This window comes from Panthera uncia, chromosome A2 (assembly GCF_023721935.1).
Source record: "Panthera uncia isolate 11264 chromosome A2, Puncia_PCG_1.0, whole genome shotgun sequence".
Lineage (NCBI taxonomy): Eukaryota > Metazoa > Chordata > Mammalia > Carnivora > Felidae > Panthera > Panthera uncia.
Window position 1 is genome coordinate 149,534,721 of NC_064816.1, and position 17,154 is coordinate 149,551,874.

General features: G+C 45.5%; 1 protein-coding gene across 2 annotated transcripts in view; it reads right to left on the reverse strand.

Moving 5' to 3' along the window:
* Positions 1 to 17,154, reverse strand: part of DENND2A (DENN domain containing 2A) — an 88,715-nt gene that overhangs the window by 64,651 nt on the left and 6,910 nt on the right. Inside the window, exons 2-3 of one of the 2 annotated variants that reach the window (XM_049643038.1) lie at positions 11,285 to 11,386; positions 7,598 to 8,752 (exon numbers count right to left, since the gene is read on the reverse strand). In XM_049643038.1, the coding sequence (XP_049498995.1) occupies positions 7,598 to 8,752; positions 11,285 to 11,386 (1,257 nt within the window). Of the gene's footprint in view, positions 1 to 7,597; positions 8,753 to 11,284; positions 11,387 to 17,154 lie in introns of those variants that run through there. The other variant, XM_049643037.1, reaches the window with a different exon arrangement.

Below are 17,154 nucleotides of genomic sequence, written 5' to 3' on the forward strand. Positions count from 1 at the left end.
TTATCCACCATTATGTCTAACGTCCAATCATTTCCACCTCCAGTGGGAAATAAGACACGACATGGGGCACCTGGGTGGCTCAGCTGGTTGAGCATCTGACTCTTCATTATAGCTCAGGTCATGATCTCATGGTCCCGGGATCGAGCCCTATGTTGGGCTCTGTGCTGGTTCATGGAGCCTGCTTGGGACTCCCTCTTCCTCTGTCCTTCCGCCTGCTCAAACACTCATGCTTTCTCTTTTTTTAAAAAAAAAAGCTATAGGGGCGCCTGCATGGCTCCATCAGTTAAGCATCCGACTTTGGCTCAGGTCATGATCTCATGGTTTAAGAGTTCGAGCCCTACATTGGGTTCACTGTTGATCCTCTGTCCCCCCGCTCTCTCTCTGCCCCTACCCTGCTCTCTCTCTCTCTCAAAAATAAACATTTAAAAATTATTTTAGAAAAAGACTTGACAGTCACTGCTCTAATGTAGAATAACAACTTTCCTCTCTATTCTTTAAAAAAAAATTTTTTTTTAATGTTTATTTTTGAGAGAGAGAGGCAGAGACAGAGTGTGAGCAGGCAAGAGGTAAAGACAGAGGGAGACACACAACCCGAAGCAGGCTCCAGGCTCTGAGCTGTCAGCACAGAACCTGACAGGGGGCTTGAACTCACAAACTGCGAGATCATGACCTGAGCCAAAGTTGGATGCTAAATGGACTGAGCCACCCAGGCACCCCTGTCCTCTCTATTTTTATTTCTGTTTTCTAATGCAATTTCCATTAAATAAAGAATTTACAAAATCAAGCTTCTCTCATGTTTTCAAAGCAACTTTGGCTTTGTCAAATTAATCAAACAATTTGCCCCTTTGAAGATTTTAAGCACTCAGTTTTTAGACATGGCAGTTACAACTGCCTCTTGGATGGCATGTTGACTGGAACAGCCATAATGACAGGAACAGACCACAATATGGCTGGTAAGTGAAATTAAGCACTCACTGGGTAATAGCTGAGGGTTGCTGTCCAACCAGACCACTCTGGGGATCCCTATCAGTCCTACCGAAGATGGAAATTATGGAATCAATAACAGCAGGCGTATGATTTGGTAGCCATATAATGACCCAGGCTTCCTGTCCTCAAAAAGTTCCGCAAATTGTATGCTAAAGCCTCAAGAAAAGGCTGAATCTATCTATACAATGCCAAATAATGTTGAAATGTTGAAATTTTGGTCAACATAGTTATTTGGCTTCATAAGGATCTAAAAACTCCATCATAGGATTAAATTAAACTAAAATTAAAAACCTGCATGCCAGGGGCACCTGGGTGGCTCAGTCAGTTAGGTGTCTGACTTTTAATTTCTGCTCAGGTCATGATCTCTGCTCAGGTCATGATCTCATGGTTTGTGAGTTTGAGGCCAGCATCGGGCTCTGCGCTGACAGCGTGGAGCCTGCTTGGGATTCTCTCTCTCCCTCTCTCTCTCTGTCCTTCCCCACTCACCTGTGAATGCTCTCTTTCTCTCTCTCAAAAAAAAAAACAAAAAAAAAAACCCTAAAAAAAACCCAAAAACCAAAAAACTGCATTCCAGTTAAAACATTTTGGGTATACAGATACATGTAAATTCAGGATGCTGCTTACACTTAAAAAATAGTAACTTTCCTTGTTAAATGTAGGCCTTCAGGCATTCCTGCCAGAGTTATTCAATGCACGCCATAGAACATACACAACCAAGTTAATGCTGCTGTAGGAACCTTATCTTTGGAATTTCCTGACATTTAAGGGTTTCTCATTTCCCATTTTAGGATTGAAGGCATAAGTCCTTGCATTTAATTTCCTGGGGCTTTAGCAAAATGAAGAAAGGAGGAAGGGGAGAGAACACAGAATAGAGGAGAAAGGGAAGAGGAAAAAAAAAGAAGAGAATGTCCAGAAAAAAGGCATTTTCTCAAACTGAGAATCTCAGTCCACTGGTTTGGCTCCTGCAAGAGTGGACCCGTCGGCCTATGAAAATAAGCTGAATACGTTCTCTGAAGTGCACAGCCTGGCCATGTAATTCTAAACCCTCCTAACCTCAAAATCCTTAATCATTTCTTTCTTCAGCCTTGGCTTGGCTCTCCTGCCTCAGAGAGGACAGTAAGTCAGCCAAATCCTGAGTTGAGCCTCTTCTTTTTTTTTAAGAGATAGGACCACAATAAAGAGCACACTTTATTATTTTTTTTTAAGTAGAAAGTGAACATCTTGCCCTAATCACCCCCATTGTACTATTTTAAACAAAAGGAAAAATCCAAAGCCAAAATTCTTAAACACAGCTGATGCAACCATAATCAAACTGGCCAAGAAAAATTTCATCTTTGGACTGAAACTAAGTAACTTTAGCTGGTTTTAAAGAGAATGCTGGAACACTGAAAAGAGCAGATGGTAGCTACGAGAGAAAAGATAATGGGAATAACTGCTCACCAGGTTGATCTGTCTGCACAATGAGGACACAGCAGAAAGACTCTGGTTTCCCAGAACCAACCAACCTGCCCCTGGGAGAGGGGGGCTTTTTTTTTTTTTTTTAAACGTTAATTCATTTTTTGAGAGATAGAGAGAGACAGAGCGCAAGCGAGGGAGGAGCAGAGAGAAAGGGAGACACAGAATCCGAAGCAGTCTCCAGGCTCCGAGCTGTCAGCACAGAGCCCGACACGGGGCTCGAACCCACAAACTGTCAGATCATGACCTGAGCCGAAGTCGGACGCCCAACCAACTGAGCCACCCAGGTGCCCCGAGAGAAGGAGCCTTTTTGGAGGAACAGCCCAGGAAGGGCACAAAGAGCTGCTGTCACAACACACTGGGGGCATGAGCAGCGAGGTCACCAGAGCACTCACGCACCTGGGCTTTGGCACTGGTTTGGGAAAGGATTTAGAACCAGAGATGGGTACGAGCTTTCTCAGAACATCAACACGGAAGCTCCAAATTCTTCTATGGATTCTACATACTGATGACGCTAAAGCCTGGTGAAGACCAGTCCCATTTATGGAATACTGATACAAAAATCTTAAATAGAGTAATAAACCAGGACCAAATGGGAGTTCATCCCAAAAATGTAAGAATGGGTCAATATTAGGATATAAAGTCATTGCTCGTAGGTCAGAGGATAGGAACCATATGATCATACAAAGCTACTGAAAGTAACTTGACAAAATCTGACGTCCAATTCTAATCTTTAAAACTCTTAGTAAAAAAGGAAGTATAAATGAAAATACCTTAATTACATAAACACATACCTCAAACAAGAGTACCCGTGAGCAGAACACCAGTAGCATTACCATGAAAGTCAGGGAGGACACAGGGCTGTCCACTGCTATCAGCACTATTACTTAACCCTGTTCTGAAAGCATTAGCCAGTATGACTCAGAGAAAAAGTTCAGAGATTTAAAAGAAAAGGCAAAATGATCATTCTTCGCAGACGATATTGTATACATAGAAGATCCAAGAGAATCAACTGACAATTAGCAACAGTAAAAAATTTCTTGAAGGGGTCTCTCAAGAGAATAACATACAGGGGTGCCTGGGTGGCTTAATTGGTTAAGTGTCCAACTTCGGCTCAGGTTAGGATCTCACATTCGTGAGTTCGAGCCCCGCATCGGGCTCTGTGCTCAAAAATGAATAAACATTAAAAAATAAAAAAAGAAACTAGGGGCGCCTGGGCGGCTCAGTTGGTTAAGTGGTGGGCTTTGGATCGGGTCGTGATCTCGCTGTCCGTGAGTTCGAGCCCCGTGTTGGGCTTTGTGCTGACAGCTCAGAGCCGGGAGCCTGTCTTGGATTCTGTGTCTCCTTCTCTGTCTCTGCCCCTCCCCCACTCACGTGCTGTCTCTCTCTCTCTCTCTCTCTCTCTCAAAAATAAATAAACATTAAAAAAATAACAAACTAACATATGTTGTGTGTGTGAAATTTGATAGTGACATCTAGAACATTTGGAACAATACATGCAAGAATAGTCAAGATATTTTTGAAAAAAGGAGGATAATAAGGAAACAAAAAAGGGGGTTATAATTATTACAAAGGTGAACAATTGGCCACTTTTTTTTGGTGTATGACAGGAGAGTGTACATAGTATGTCAAAGAGAATCAACTGATGACTAGGAACGAGAAGAAATTTCTGTAAGCTCTACTAGATATTCAACATACTATGAGGTTAAAATAATTAAAATAGATTGGTACTAAAACAGAAATAGCTACTCTAAATATTAAACAGAATAGAACCAGAAAAAAATAATAGCAGCTTACATGTATTAAGCATTCACCATATTCCAGGTTCTATTTTCACTTATGTTTACACATATTTATTCATCCAATCTTCACAACAAAGCTGTGAAGTGGTTTCTAGCGTTATCGCTATGTTACAAAATAAGTAAAATGAGGCCAAGACAAATTTAGTAGCTTGTACAATGTCACACAGCTAGTAAATAGCAGATCTAGTAAGTTCTCTGGCTCTAGAGTCTTCTCTAACGCTATATGCTATTCACCCCAGCATTATATGTAAATTGGAAACAACTGAAGCACCTGTCAGTAGAGGAATGGTTAAATATGGTTTATCCACATGAGGTAAAGAATGTAGCAGTTCAAAAAGGAAGGTGAAAAAAAAAAGCGGCAGCACTGAAAGATCTCCGTGATATCCTATGTAAAAAGCAGTATATATAGCAGGATTTCTTTTTTAAAAGGACGTAATTTATATCTATCCCCCCCCCTCGAATATGCAAACTTTTTCCACCGGAAGAGAACATAAGAAATTATGTTTCTTACAGCAAAACAATCCTACCTGACAGACCATGCTGAGTAGGAGAGTGACATGACTGAATATATTTCTAGAAAACTCCTCTGGCTGTTAAGGAGGAATATATTAAGGTGGAAGGTAGACAACAGATAAGTAGTAAGAGAGCAGATGGAATCAGATTCAAGATAATGTTTAAAACTAGAACCGAAGAGCTTGCTGATGAATTAGATGAGGGGTGTGTGAAAAAGAGAGGAATCACAAATCACGCCTAGGTTTTTGGCCTAAGTGCAATGAAGGATGATGCCTTTAACAAGATGGCAATTATCTGGCCTGGACTGGGATTTAGGCTTAGACACATTCAGTCCAAACTGTCAGATAACCAAACGGAGAACTGTGCAGGACATGACGGTGCAAACCTTCACGAGAGGAGGGAGTCAGGGCTGGAGAGATACATCTGGGGATCGCAAGCAGGTAACTGACATTTAAAGCCATGGGACTGGGGCGCCTGGGTGGCTCAGTCAGTTAAGCGTCGTACTTCGGCTCAGGTCATGATCTCACAGCTTGTGAGTTCGAGCCCCACGTCGGGCTCTGTGCTGACAGCTCGGAGCCTGGAGCCTGCTTCTGATTCTGTGTCTCCTTCTCTCTCTGCCTCTCCCCCACTCATGCTCTATCTCTCTCTGTCTCAAGAATAAATAAACATTAAAAAAAAAAAAAACTTTAAAAAAAATAAATAAATAAAGCCATGGGACTGAATGAGATCATTTAGGGAGTGATGTAGATGGAGAACTAGCTGCTCTGATCCCGGGATGGTGTGTCGGGCGTGTTATTCCAACACTCAGGGAGAGAGGAGAACAGAACTGAGCAAGAGACGGTGAAGTAGGGCCACCAGGGAGGTAGTGACCTAGAAGCCCAGGGAGCACAGTGCTTCAGGTGGAGGGAGTGAAGTCGTTCCTCAAATGCCAAGAGATGTCATGTAAGAAAAGAACAGGGAACGGGCTGTTGGATTTAGTGAGATGGGGGTCACAGGTGGCCTTGGGTCAAGGGAAGTTTCAGGATAAGTGGCAAAAGCCCAACTGCAGTGAGTCAAGGGAAACACAGAGATGAAGAAGTGGTGACCACAGCAGGCACAACGGGTTTGAGTTTTGTACTGTAGCTGGTTTCCAGATTAGTGGGTATCAAACCAGTTAGCACATAACAAAAATGGACTAGACATTAGTTCTCAAAGCAGAAAGGAAATGGTTTTCAAAGCACAGATTTTAACTTCAAGCATTCACGTTTTATTATCTAATGTATTATTTTAACATTATAAAATACAGTAAAACCTTGGTTTGCGAGCATAATTCGTTCCGGAAACATGCTTGTAATCCGAAGTATTTGTACGTCAAAGTGAATTTCCCCTTAAGAAATAATGGAAACTCAGAGGATTCGTTCCACAACCCAAAAATATTCAGATAAAAATGGTTACGATACTGTACTATAATACAAAATAATAAAGGAAATACAAAATATAAAGAAAAGTAAACTAACCTGCGCTTGCCTTTGAAAACCTTCGAGGCTGGTGTGAGGGAGACAAGAGAGAGGAGGGTTATTGTGTAGGACGACTATCACTAACGGATGTTGACTACACTACATATTAATAAACTCTTGTCACAGACTGTATTTAAAGTAACTGGCAATTAAGGCAGCAGAGAAAAGGGTCTATATCTGCAGGCAGCCTGACCTAGAATGAAGCAAAGCATTCCTAGGCTTACTCTTGTATGGAAAAACAAAGGACTTTGTGCTTTGAAGTGACAAAATACACTCATGCCAGTTGTGGGCACCTTCCAGCTTTCAGAAAAATCACTGATTTCTGCCAAACGCTGTGGCATGAGACGGAGCATCCAAGCATGGGAGAGGATCACCCATAATTCTGCAGCGAGCAAGCGAGAGAGACACAGAGAGACAGAGAGAGAGGGAACCTTGGCTCAGTTGTAATCATGTGACATTCAGCATCACGTACAACTCGTACTGCAAGATATCACTCGTTTATCAAGTTACAATTTATTACAAATGTTTGCTTGTCTTGCGGAACACTCGCGGAACAAGTTACTTGCAACCCAAGGTTTTACCGTATTTAGTGTGTGCATCTTTTAGCATGTATAAATGAGGAAACTGAGGTTTCAGGTTCAATAACTTGTTCAAGGTCACATAGACAGACTGTGACAGGGCCAAGGTAGACCCAGGCTGTGTGTTTCTAGAGCTCATACCAGGAAAAAAACATGAAAAAATGAGCCAGTGGAGATTCAAAGCACCATGCACGAGCTGGGGATGGTGGTGGCAGAATGAGTTGTTGGCACCAATTACTTAATTGCCAGGGTTAACACGAGTTTTCGTTGAACCCTTGGTTAGTTAGTGTCAGAATGACAAGGACTTATCACATCCAAAGGTAATTTTCCAAAGCAAATACTCTTTTTTGACGACAGAGAACACAAAACACATGCATCAGCTATCACATCTCCAGGTTTAATCAATAAACTATCTCAAGCCACGAACGGTCTCGACCAACTACAAGATCCATCAGCACAATAAAACAAACAATGAGGGGTGTCTGGGTGGCTCAGTCGGTTGAGCATCCGACTTTGGCTCAGGTCATGATCTCACAGCTCGTGAGTTCGAGCCCCGCGTCGGGCTCTGTGCTGACGGCTCAGAGCCTGGAGCCTGCTTCTGGTTCTGTGTCTCCCTCTCTCTCTGCCCCTAACCCACTCACATTCTGTCTCTGTCTCTCTCAAAAATAAACATTAAAAAAAAATTTAAAACAAAAACAAACAATGAGGCTCACAGCAGTTGTGATGCAGCATAAACTACTGGAGCAGACAGCCACCTGTCACCTACCTGTGGTCAGCACTGGGTTTCGGTCTTCCGGTCCACAGTCTTCTGTTCACAGAGGAGGGCGGGGGAGAGGAGGGCAGGGGAGGGGGAGGTAGAGAAGGCAGAGGAGGCAGGTGCCTCTTGTCCTTCCTGAAGCCTGGGTTCCCGTCCTTGTCCCCTTCTCCGTCGTGTTTGAACGTTCTCCGGGGTTTGGGCAGGGGGTTGATGAAGGGTTTGGCGGGGGGGCCCTCCGAGCCCCTGTCCGCACTCTCCAGGCTCCGGTCGCAGGGCCTCCTGCACGAGCCTTTCCTTTCCTCTGCAGCCTCAGGGGCCAGCTCCCTGGCTTCTAGGTCCCAGTGGTGGGACCTGAATTCAGAGCCACGCCAGCCCCCTCGGTTCTCAGGAAGGGCGGGCCCCTCCTCGGCCTTGTCCGGCAGGCAATGTGGGGAATAACAAGTCCCTGGCAACTGGGGATCCAACCCTGCGGACCCATCCTTCAGAGCCTGCTCGAGTTTCTCCACCTGCCTCAGCACGGAGAGGCTGTCATTCGGCAAGCGCTGTTTGCCCGGCCGCGGCTCGCGGCCTCTGCCCAAGCTGGGAGCCAGCTGCTCGGTGGGCTGGCTGAGGTCTTGCCTCGGCTCTGCATCCTGTCCCCTGACTTTCACAAGCCCTTTATTCCTCTCATCCTCCTTGCTCTCTGCTTCTGGCCTGGTTCCATCCTGAGCCTCCGTGCCCCACGCTCCCACACCGTCACTGCTTCTCCCCATCACACAGGACGTCAGGTAATCCTCTTGCCCGTCTGCTTTCCTGCCGGGGGCAGGAGCGGGCAGCTCTTTTCTCCCTTCCCATTCGGATATCTTATCCTTTATGCTGAGGGGCTTGGGCCGGGCCCCGCCTCGGGCAGAAAGGCAGGGGTTCTCGACACCGCCGAGCTGCCTCTTGCCTCTTGCCTTGCTGGCTTCTTTAGCATTGAGATCTGAAGCTGAGTCGCTGATGATCATATTTGAGCTGAACATGTTCTGCTGAAAACAGTCCACTCTTGACTCTAGCATCAGGTTATTGAGACTTTCCAGTGAGCTCCTTGTGGGGGGTGAATCCTGATCAGTCTCTGGGGAAGGAATGGGGGACCTAAATGGCCTTCGAGGGTCTTCCCCAGCCTCTGGACCTTCCACCTTGACCCTGGACAAGAAAGACAAACACTGGGTGAGGCATTCTTGGTTATTGTTCTTGGCTGCTCATAAAGATTTGCTAAAACTTCGATATAAATGTTATATGCTAGTTGTAAGTCACAAACATTGAAACCACCACTTTAAAAAGATCACTTTGTTGGGGCACCTGGGTGACTCTTGATTTTGGCTCAAGTCATGATCTCCCTGTTCACGGGACTGAGCCCCCCATCAGTGGGCTCTGTGCTCACAGTGCGGAGCCTGCTTGGGATTCTCTCTCTCTGCCCCTCCCCTGCTCACTCTCTCTCTTTCAAAAATAAATAAACATTAAAAATAAATAAATAAACATTAAAAAATTATCTTGAAAGAAAAGCAGAAAAACATTTTTAAGCTAGTCTAATGAGAACAGGAGTCTCTATGTTTTTGAATACAAAACATTCTTCCACCAGCAAAGGTTATAACTAAGCAGAGTGACCTTGGACATGCCATCATTAGCAAGCACACATGGACCAACTTCATGGTGCACATTTTTTGAATGGGTGGTTCTGACAATATAGGAATTCTGAAACTCCAGTTAAGGTTCACAGTGAGAGATGGATAATTTCATGCATTGTTAGTATTTAGCTTCCCGTTCGAAGACTAAGAGTTCTTTACATGCAGACTTCTCCCTCCACCGGGACATTAGCACGTAAATTGTGTTGCTGTTCACGGTTACACAGCATAAATTAGAAACTTGTGCAAACGCAAACACATTTTCATATTTTAAATATGGCTATCAAAGCAGAATTCCTGATTTAAATAAACGATCAGAATGCACGAGAGAGTGCTTACAAAAGAGAAACATATTTTTTAATTGCCCTGTCACCACTGAAGACATTAGCATGAATTCAGATATCAGTCAGAAGCAAAAGCAGAATCAGTTTGTTGACATTTTACTGAGAGTTCAAAAGGCAGAAGTGAAAGTCCTTACTCTCACAGTGCTAGAAGCAAGATGAAGAGACAGGACAGACACGCATTCAGAGAGAACAATTCAGGCTAGTTCATGCTTAAAGACAGTGGATGAGAGGGACGCCTGGATGGCTCAGGTCACGACCTCACGGTTTTGTGAGTTCAAGCTCTGCACTGGCTCTGTGCTGGTGGCATGGAACCTCCTTGGGATTCTTTCTCCCTCTCTCTCTGCCCCTCCCCAACTCACGCTGTCTCTGTCTCTCTCAAAAATAAATAAACTTTAAAAAAAAAGACAGTGCATGATAGAATAATAATCGTTAATATCATATGTACTATTAAACATCATTGACAGCAAATAAATATGGCTTTCGAGTCAGAGGGACCTCAGTTTCAATCTTGGCTCCATTTTTTTTCATTTTAAAATAAGAAACGTCCCTCCCTTCTCTAGACTGCAACTTGAATGGTGCAGAGGCCAAATTTATCTTGTTTTCTGTGCCTAGTACACAGTTGGTAGTCAATTATTTACAAAATGAATGAATGGATGAGTTAATATTTCTAATGTTCCCACATTATAGCACACAGTGTAGGTTGTGATATTACTAAGTGGCAAGCAGTGTTTTTAATTTTTTTTTAAGTTTATTTATTTTTGAGAGCGACAGAGAGAGGGAGAGAGACAGAACGCGAGCGGGGGAGGGGCGGAGAGAGAGGGAGACCCAGAATCCAAATCAGGCTCCAGGCTCTGAGCTGTCAGCACAGAGCTTGCCGTGGGGCTTTAACTCACAAACCGCAAGATCATGACCTGAGCCGAAGTCAGCACTTAAACGAGCCACCCAGAAGCCCCGGGCAAGCAGTGTTATTGTAGTGATTACTGTTCTTGTCTAAGATCCCAAACATCTGGAGTGACCTCACAATCACTGAGGCCCTATGTAAAAACTTCTGAAAAGGAGAAAGGATGGCTTGCTGGAAGACTGCACTGGATTTACGAAGCTCAAGCAAGAGAGGCAGGGATGGTGAAACCAGATGCAGAGTGCCTTCTCCACACAGTTGCCGCACCCAAGAGTTTCTCAAGGTCCTGTTTCCAGGACTCTATGGCTCCAGAAGGGACTAGGGCCTGGGGTGCAGAGCTGTGAACAGCCCAGCGGTCGTCAACCCCTCTGAAGAATGAGACAGACAATCAGAGGAAAGGGCTCCATCTGGACAGAAAACAGCATCGCTGAGATAAAATGGGCAAAGCTGGCTTTGCGGACAGATGCAGCTGTAAAGCTTTACGGTGCAAGTATAATTCAAATACCCGTGCATCCTAGTAGTTAGAAAAATAAATCCTGGGCTGGGAAGCGTATCGGGGAGAGGCCTGAAGCTGCCGTGCATCTGTCCTCTCGACAACTGGACATCAGTCAGACCTTCCCTTGACCACTTTGGCCTCAGGTCCTGCAGCGCCTTGGAGAGGATGTACAGGAGGCGCATCACAATGACCGGGAAAAGAACTCCTCCTTGGTCCAAGGAAGTGAGGTCAGAGAGGAGGGAAAGGAGACAGAGAAAGGAAGGAAACTGAGAATCCAGGCCAATTCCTACACTCTCGGGGGAGAAAAACTCTTACTTGTCAGCCAATTTGTAGCTCAGGTTTTCAGTCTGGCTGTGGCTGCCCTTGGCCGGCCTGCACACTGTCATCATGTCAGCACCAAGAGGAGCTCCAAGTCGCCTGGGGGAACAGGGATGCACACTGGGTGAGTCACCACGGCAGATCTAGGGCCCACACCCTGAACTATTTATCCCTGATAGAGTCCAGCCCGGAGTGGGGCGGGGGTATGTGTGACTGGAACACACCCTTCAGAATCCCGGACCCAGGGGAGGGCACAGAATCCCGAGGTCCACCTGGACTGAGACCCCATACCAACCTCTTCACCTCCAGACCCCATGCCAATCTCGTGTGTGTGTGTGTGCGCGTGTGTGTGTGTAAGCAAAACAGATACCAGCTCAACCTGACACTTTCAGCCTAAGAACCCGTAATGAGCTAAAAGTCCCCAAAGAAGAAACGAGTTGTTACTTTACTTGAAACAAGAAATAAACTAGATGCCAAAGCAGAAACATCTGCACAGAGGTACTTTTGCGCTGGCCCTCATGGGAAGCACGCACCCACAGCGTCCTTGGCTTTGGAACCATGCAGGAAGGACCTCTCCCAGCGGCCGCAAACCCAGGGGAGGAAACATGTAACCCCTAGGGTCATCTGTCTAAGGGAAACTAGGTGGTTCTGGCAAACCCAGGAATCCCACGGGGCACCTTAGACCTGAAAAATAATCAGGACCATGTGGATACCAAAGCAGCTGCCTCAGCGCCGTGGTGGTTGCACGATATGCCAGAGCCTGACATTCAACTGAAGTGAAGTGGCTGATTAAAATGTATGATTTCGGGGCACCTGGGTGGCTCAGTCTGTTAAGCGTCCGACTTTGGTTCAGGTCATGATCTCACAGCTTCTGAGTTCGAGCCCCACGTCAGGCTCTGTGCTGACAGCTCTGAGCCTGGAGCCTGCTTCAGATTCTGTGTCTCCCCCCTACCCCCCACCCCTCTCCTACTCATGTTCTGTCTTTCAAAAAATAAATAAATGTTAAGAAATTTAAAAATAAATAAAATAAAATAAAATGTATGATTTCAACAGCAAGTCCCTATAGAACTCTGGGTCTCTCAACACGAGGACAAATGGACATTGCTCAGGTGGACATGGTTTGGAAGATGAGGCCCATCAGAGAATGCCAACAGGATGGGCTATGCAATTCATTTACCTCGTCCCCGTCCCTCCCAAGGGGGACGAGGTAACTCTTTGACTAGAGTTTCAAAGAGTATTGAGATATTGGAGATTCACATTTTTTTCCCACTGACCCTCCAGGGACTTCCTCTTCTGAATTCCTCTAAGGTTCCGAAATTCCCATCCCCTCTCCCAGGAGAGTTTATCTGCCAGGTGACAGGGTGGGCTGCCCAAACTCCTGGCCTGGGCATCCCCTTCCTGCAAGAAATCAAAGGGCTAGGCTTCAAGACATCCAAATAACTCCCAGGAACAAGGAGAGGGAGGCCAGCAGGAGGAAGAGAAAAAGGAGAGTGAGTTTGGGTAACAAATTAAAAAGAAGCAGGGTAGGACTGGTGAGCTGAAAATACAGGAAGGGAACAGACTGGTCCAAGAAGGTGTGCGTTTGGGGAGGAGGAAAGAGGCTCAGGCCTGCGCACAGACCTCAACTGCCCCTTACCAGTCATGTGGCACCCTGCAGCTTGGGGGATGGCCATGCTGGAAGCAAGCCCCGCTCTTTTTTTTTTTTTTTACAATTCTTAGAGAATGAGTGAGAGAGCAAGCACAAGTGGGGGACAGGTGGCACAGGGAGAGAGAGAGTGAGAGAGAGAGAGAGAGAGAGAGTGAGAGAAAGAATCTTAAGCAGACTCAATGCTCAGCACAGAGCCCAATGTGGGACTCGATTCCACGACTGTCGGATCATGATCTGAGCTGAAATCAAGAGTCGGACACTCAACCAACTGAGCCACCGAGGCGCCCCAAGCCCAGCTCTTTAAGAAAGCCAGGCCCAGGGTTCTCCTCTCCTGTTATGGAAAGAGCACTGAAGAGCCTTTCAGAGACAGGAAGGAACTCATTGCCCCTCTCATAAGTTCCACAAAGCTTCTGGTCCACTATATTACAATTTGAAAAATTCAAAAAAAAAAAAAAATTATGGAGCCTCTCCATTTGGCCGGACTGAAAGACACTGCCCTTCTGTCCTAAATCTGGTGCAAGGCCTGTCAGATGGCAAGGACAGTGGCCGCCCCCGCCACCCCCTTCATGCCTGCATTCTGCCTCCACACAGACCGACTGCAGGGATGCAGCCTTGTTCCCCGTGAGCAGCTGCTCTGTCCACCTACCCTCTTCTTTCAAGCTGGCACCCCCTTTCCCTGGCACTACAACGAGATGCCAGGCTTTGTGCAGGATGCTCTGGGCCTCAAGGATGAGGAAGACAGGGAGTGGGCCCTCAGGGAGAACACCCGGGACTATGCTTGGGTCACTATCGGCCCTGGCATCCAGCTCTCCCCAAAGAGAACAATTTCCCTATACTTCCCAGAAAGCCAGAGCTTTTCCAAAAGGGACAAAAGCCACTGTGTCTCCTACATGGAGAACCACATATGGACTCTGAGGTTGAAGTCACAAGAAGCACTTAATACGGTACTGAAGTGAAGACGATTCCCATGGGGCAGTAACAGCTTCGAGTGTTAAACGCATGATCTTTGGAGAAATAGCTGATGTCATATTCCAAGAAGCTTCAGGGGCTGGAACTCAGAAGGCAAAGAACGTCCCCCATTCAGCAATCAGCATGCTGGCATTTCTGAATTCACAGAGGAATGGAAAATGTGGCCCCCCAAAACCTATGACCCTTCCCTTTTCACCTGTGTTGTTTAAAAGTCATTAGTTAGGTGACAAGCCCAGCCTAATTTGCTGATGGGAAGTTCTCTGACTTAAAATTACCATAACTTCACTATCACTTTATAGGTCTGGGATTGCAAGATGGAGCGATTTCAAGTGTGGTCCACTGGGAATCTGGGAACCGGGGAACCTCGTCAGACAGGTAGGTTCCTGGGCACCAGTCCAATGTACCAAAACCAACTGTCCGGGCAATGGCCTGGAAGCTGCATTTCAATACAGTAAAGCAAAGGCCTCAGGTGATTTCTTACGCAACCCAACGTTCTTTATTTCTTCCTGGGCAATCTGGCCTTGTGATCCAGACTGGTTTCCAGGAGGTATAATGAATGTATGACTAATAAAAACACATTTTCTCACTCAATTGCTTTCCATAAAAATACAATGGAGACATTCATCAGACGGGCTTAATTAGTACTAATAATTAGTACTGATCATTTATTTCAATTTAAAATGTTAGACAAAATTCTGAAGCTAGATAATGGGTGGTACATGAATATATTTTTTAGTGAGATGCTTCTGGTCAGTCTCAAAGGCCCACAGAAAATGTAACTGCTCCAGACTGACATTACCGGATCAAAAACCTGTATTATTTTAAAATTCTTTTACGTTGGGGCGCCTTGGTTAAATCGGTTAAGCAGTTAAGTGTCCGACCTCAGTTCAGGTCATGATCTCACAGTTTGTGAGTTCGAGCCCCGCATCGGGTTCTGTGCTGACAGCTCAGAGCCTGGAGCCTGCTTCAGATTCTGTGTCTCCCTCTTTCTCTGCCCCTCCTCCGCTCACACTCTGTCTCTCCCTGTCTCTCAAAAATAAATAAACGTTAAAAAAAAATTTTTTTTAATTCCCTTACGTTAATCCACTAAGCTTGAAGTTCCAGCTTGATCTCTGAAAACACTTTCCTTAAGGACCTTGGAGTACTAAAAGGTGAAATCATTAATTAAAAACTAAGTATCTCTGGAGTGCCTGGGTGGCTCAGCTATGAGTGTCCGACTCTTGGTTTCAGATCAGGTCATGATTGTGGGATCGAACCCTGCATCAGACTCTGCACGGATAGCCTGGAGACGGCTTGGCACCTCCCCTCTGCCCCTCCCCTGCTCGTGCTTGGGCACTTGCGTGCTCTCATTCTCTCTCTCTCTCAAAAACCCAAACAAACAAAAAACCAAGTATCTCCCCACAAGAGTGTCAAGATCTTAAAACAGAAATAAAATGTTTTCTTGTGGTAGGAAGGAGGGAAGTGACCATATCAGATCTCTTCCTGAGCGCAGCGCTTACAAGAGAGCCTGAGGGTACCCAGAGGAGGGAGGGGTGCAGCCGGCAGTGCCTAGAGAGGAGCCACCAGGGAAAGGAAGGGGGAGAGCAGCTCCTCCAGGATCCTGCCCACGCCTGCCTGCCTGCTTTTTCCTCCACTGCCACTTGGGGAACCAGTCTGGTGAAGCCAGGTAGTCTTCACTACAGGTTGTATGATTCCATTCATACGAAATGTCTAGGGTAGGCAAGTCCATAGAGGGAAGGGGAGTTGGGACTGACTGCCGATATGTAAGTAAGGGTTTCTTTTGGGGATGACAGAAATATTCGGTGACAGTTGTACAACACAGTGAATATACTACAAGTCACTAAACTGTACACTTTTTTAAAAGTTTATTTCTTTTGAGAGAAAGAGAGAGCAAGAGTAAGGGAGGGGCAGAGAGAGAATGAGAGAGAGAGAGAATCTCAAGTAGGTTCTGCACTGTTAGTGCAGAGCCCGATGCAGGGCTCGAACTCACAAACCGTGAGATCATGACCTGAGTCGAAACCAAGAGTCGGATGCTTAATGGACTGAGCCACCCAGATGCCCAAAACTGTACACTTCTAAGTGGTAAATTTTATGTGAGTTATTATCTCCATCAAAAAATACATTATAAGGGGTGCATGGGTGGCTCAGTCGGTTGAGCATCCAACTCTTGATTTCAGCTCAGTTCAGGATCCCAAGGTCATGGGATCAAGCCCCACTTTGGGCTCTGAACTGTGTGTGGTGCCTGCTTAGGATTCTCCCTCTCTATTTCTCTCTCTCTCTCTCCCTCTCCCTCTGCCTCTCTCTCCTAGCGCTCTCTCTTAAAAAAAAGGGGGGGGGGATGCAAGCTGGTGCAGCCACTCTGGAAAACAGTATGGAGGTTCGTCAAAAAACTAAAAATAGAACTCCCCTATGACTCAGCAATTGCACTACTAGGTATTTATCCATGGGATACAGGTGTGGTGTTTTGAAGGGACACATGCAACCCCCATGTTTATAACAGCACTATCAACAATACCCAAAGTATAGAAAGAGCCCAAATGTCCATCGATGGATGAATGGATAAAGAAGATGTGGTGTATATATACAATGGAGTATTACTCGGCAATCAAAAAGAATGAAATCTTGCCATGTGCAACTACGCGGATGGAACTGGAGGGTATTATGCTAAGCAAAATCAGTCGGAGAAGGAAAAATATGACTTCACTCATATGAGGACTTTAAGAGACAAAACAAATGAACATAAGGGAAGGGAAACAAAGATAATATAAAAATAGGGAGGGGGCAAAACATAAGAGACTCATAAATACGGAGAACATCAGAGGGTTACTAGAGGGGGCATGGGAGGGGAGATGGGCTAAATGGGTAAGGGCACTAAGGAATCTACTCCTGAAATCATTGTTGCACTATATGCTAACTAATTTGGATGTAAATTAAAAGAAAAGAAAAGAAAAAAAACCCATGAGGTTTCACATTAAAAAAAAAAGTTAAAAACAAAAAGCAGGAACAACTGCAGATCATGAGGAGATCTGGCCCCCACCCCGGACAGAGTGAATCATACTGCCAGGAGGGCCTAGGAATATGCATCTCTAAGCTCCCCAGGGAAGTCATGGGACAGTGTCAGAGCTGCTAAACCATATTTATCTTTCTGCCTCTTGCACCGTCAGTCGGCAACAGAAATACTCTCCTATGGCCTCTCCTTTGTAAGGCAGCCTTTCACTCCAGTGTGTTCGTTTGCTCCTATTTCAGAGCA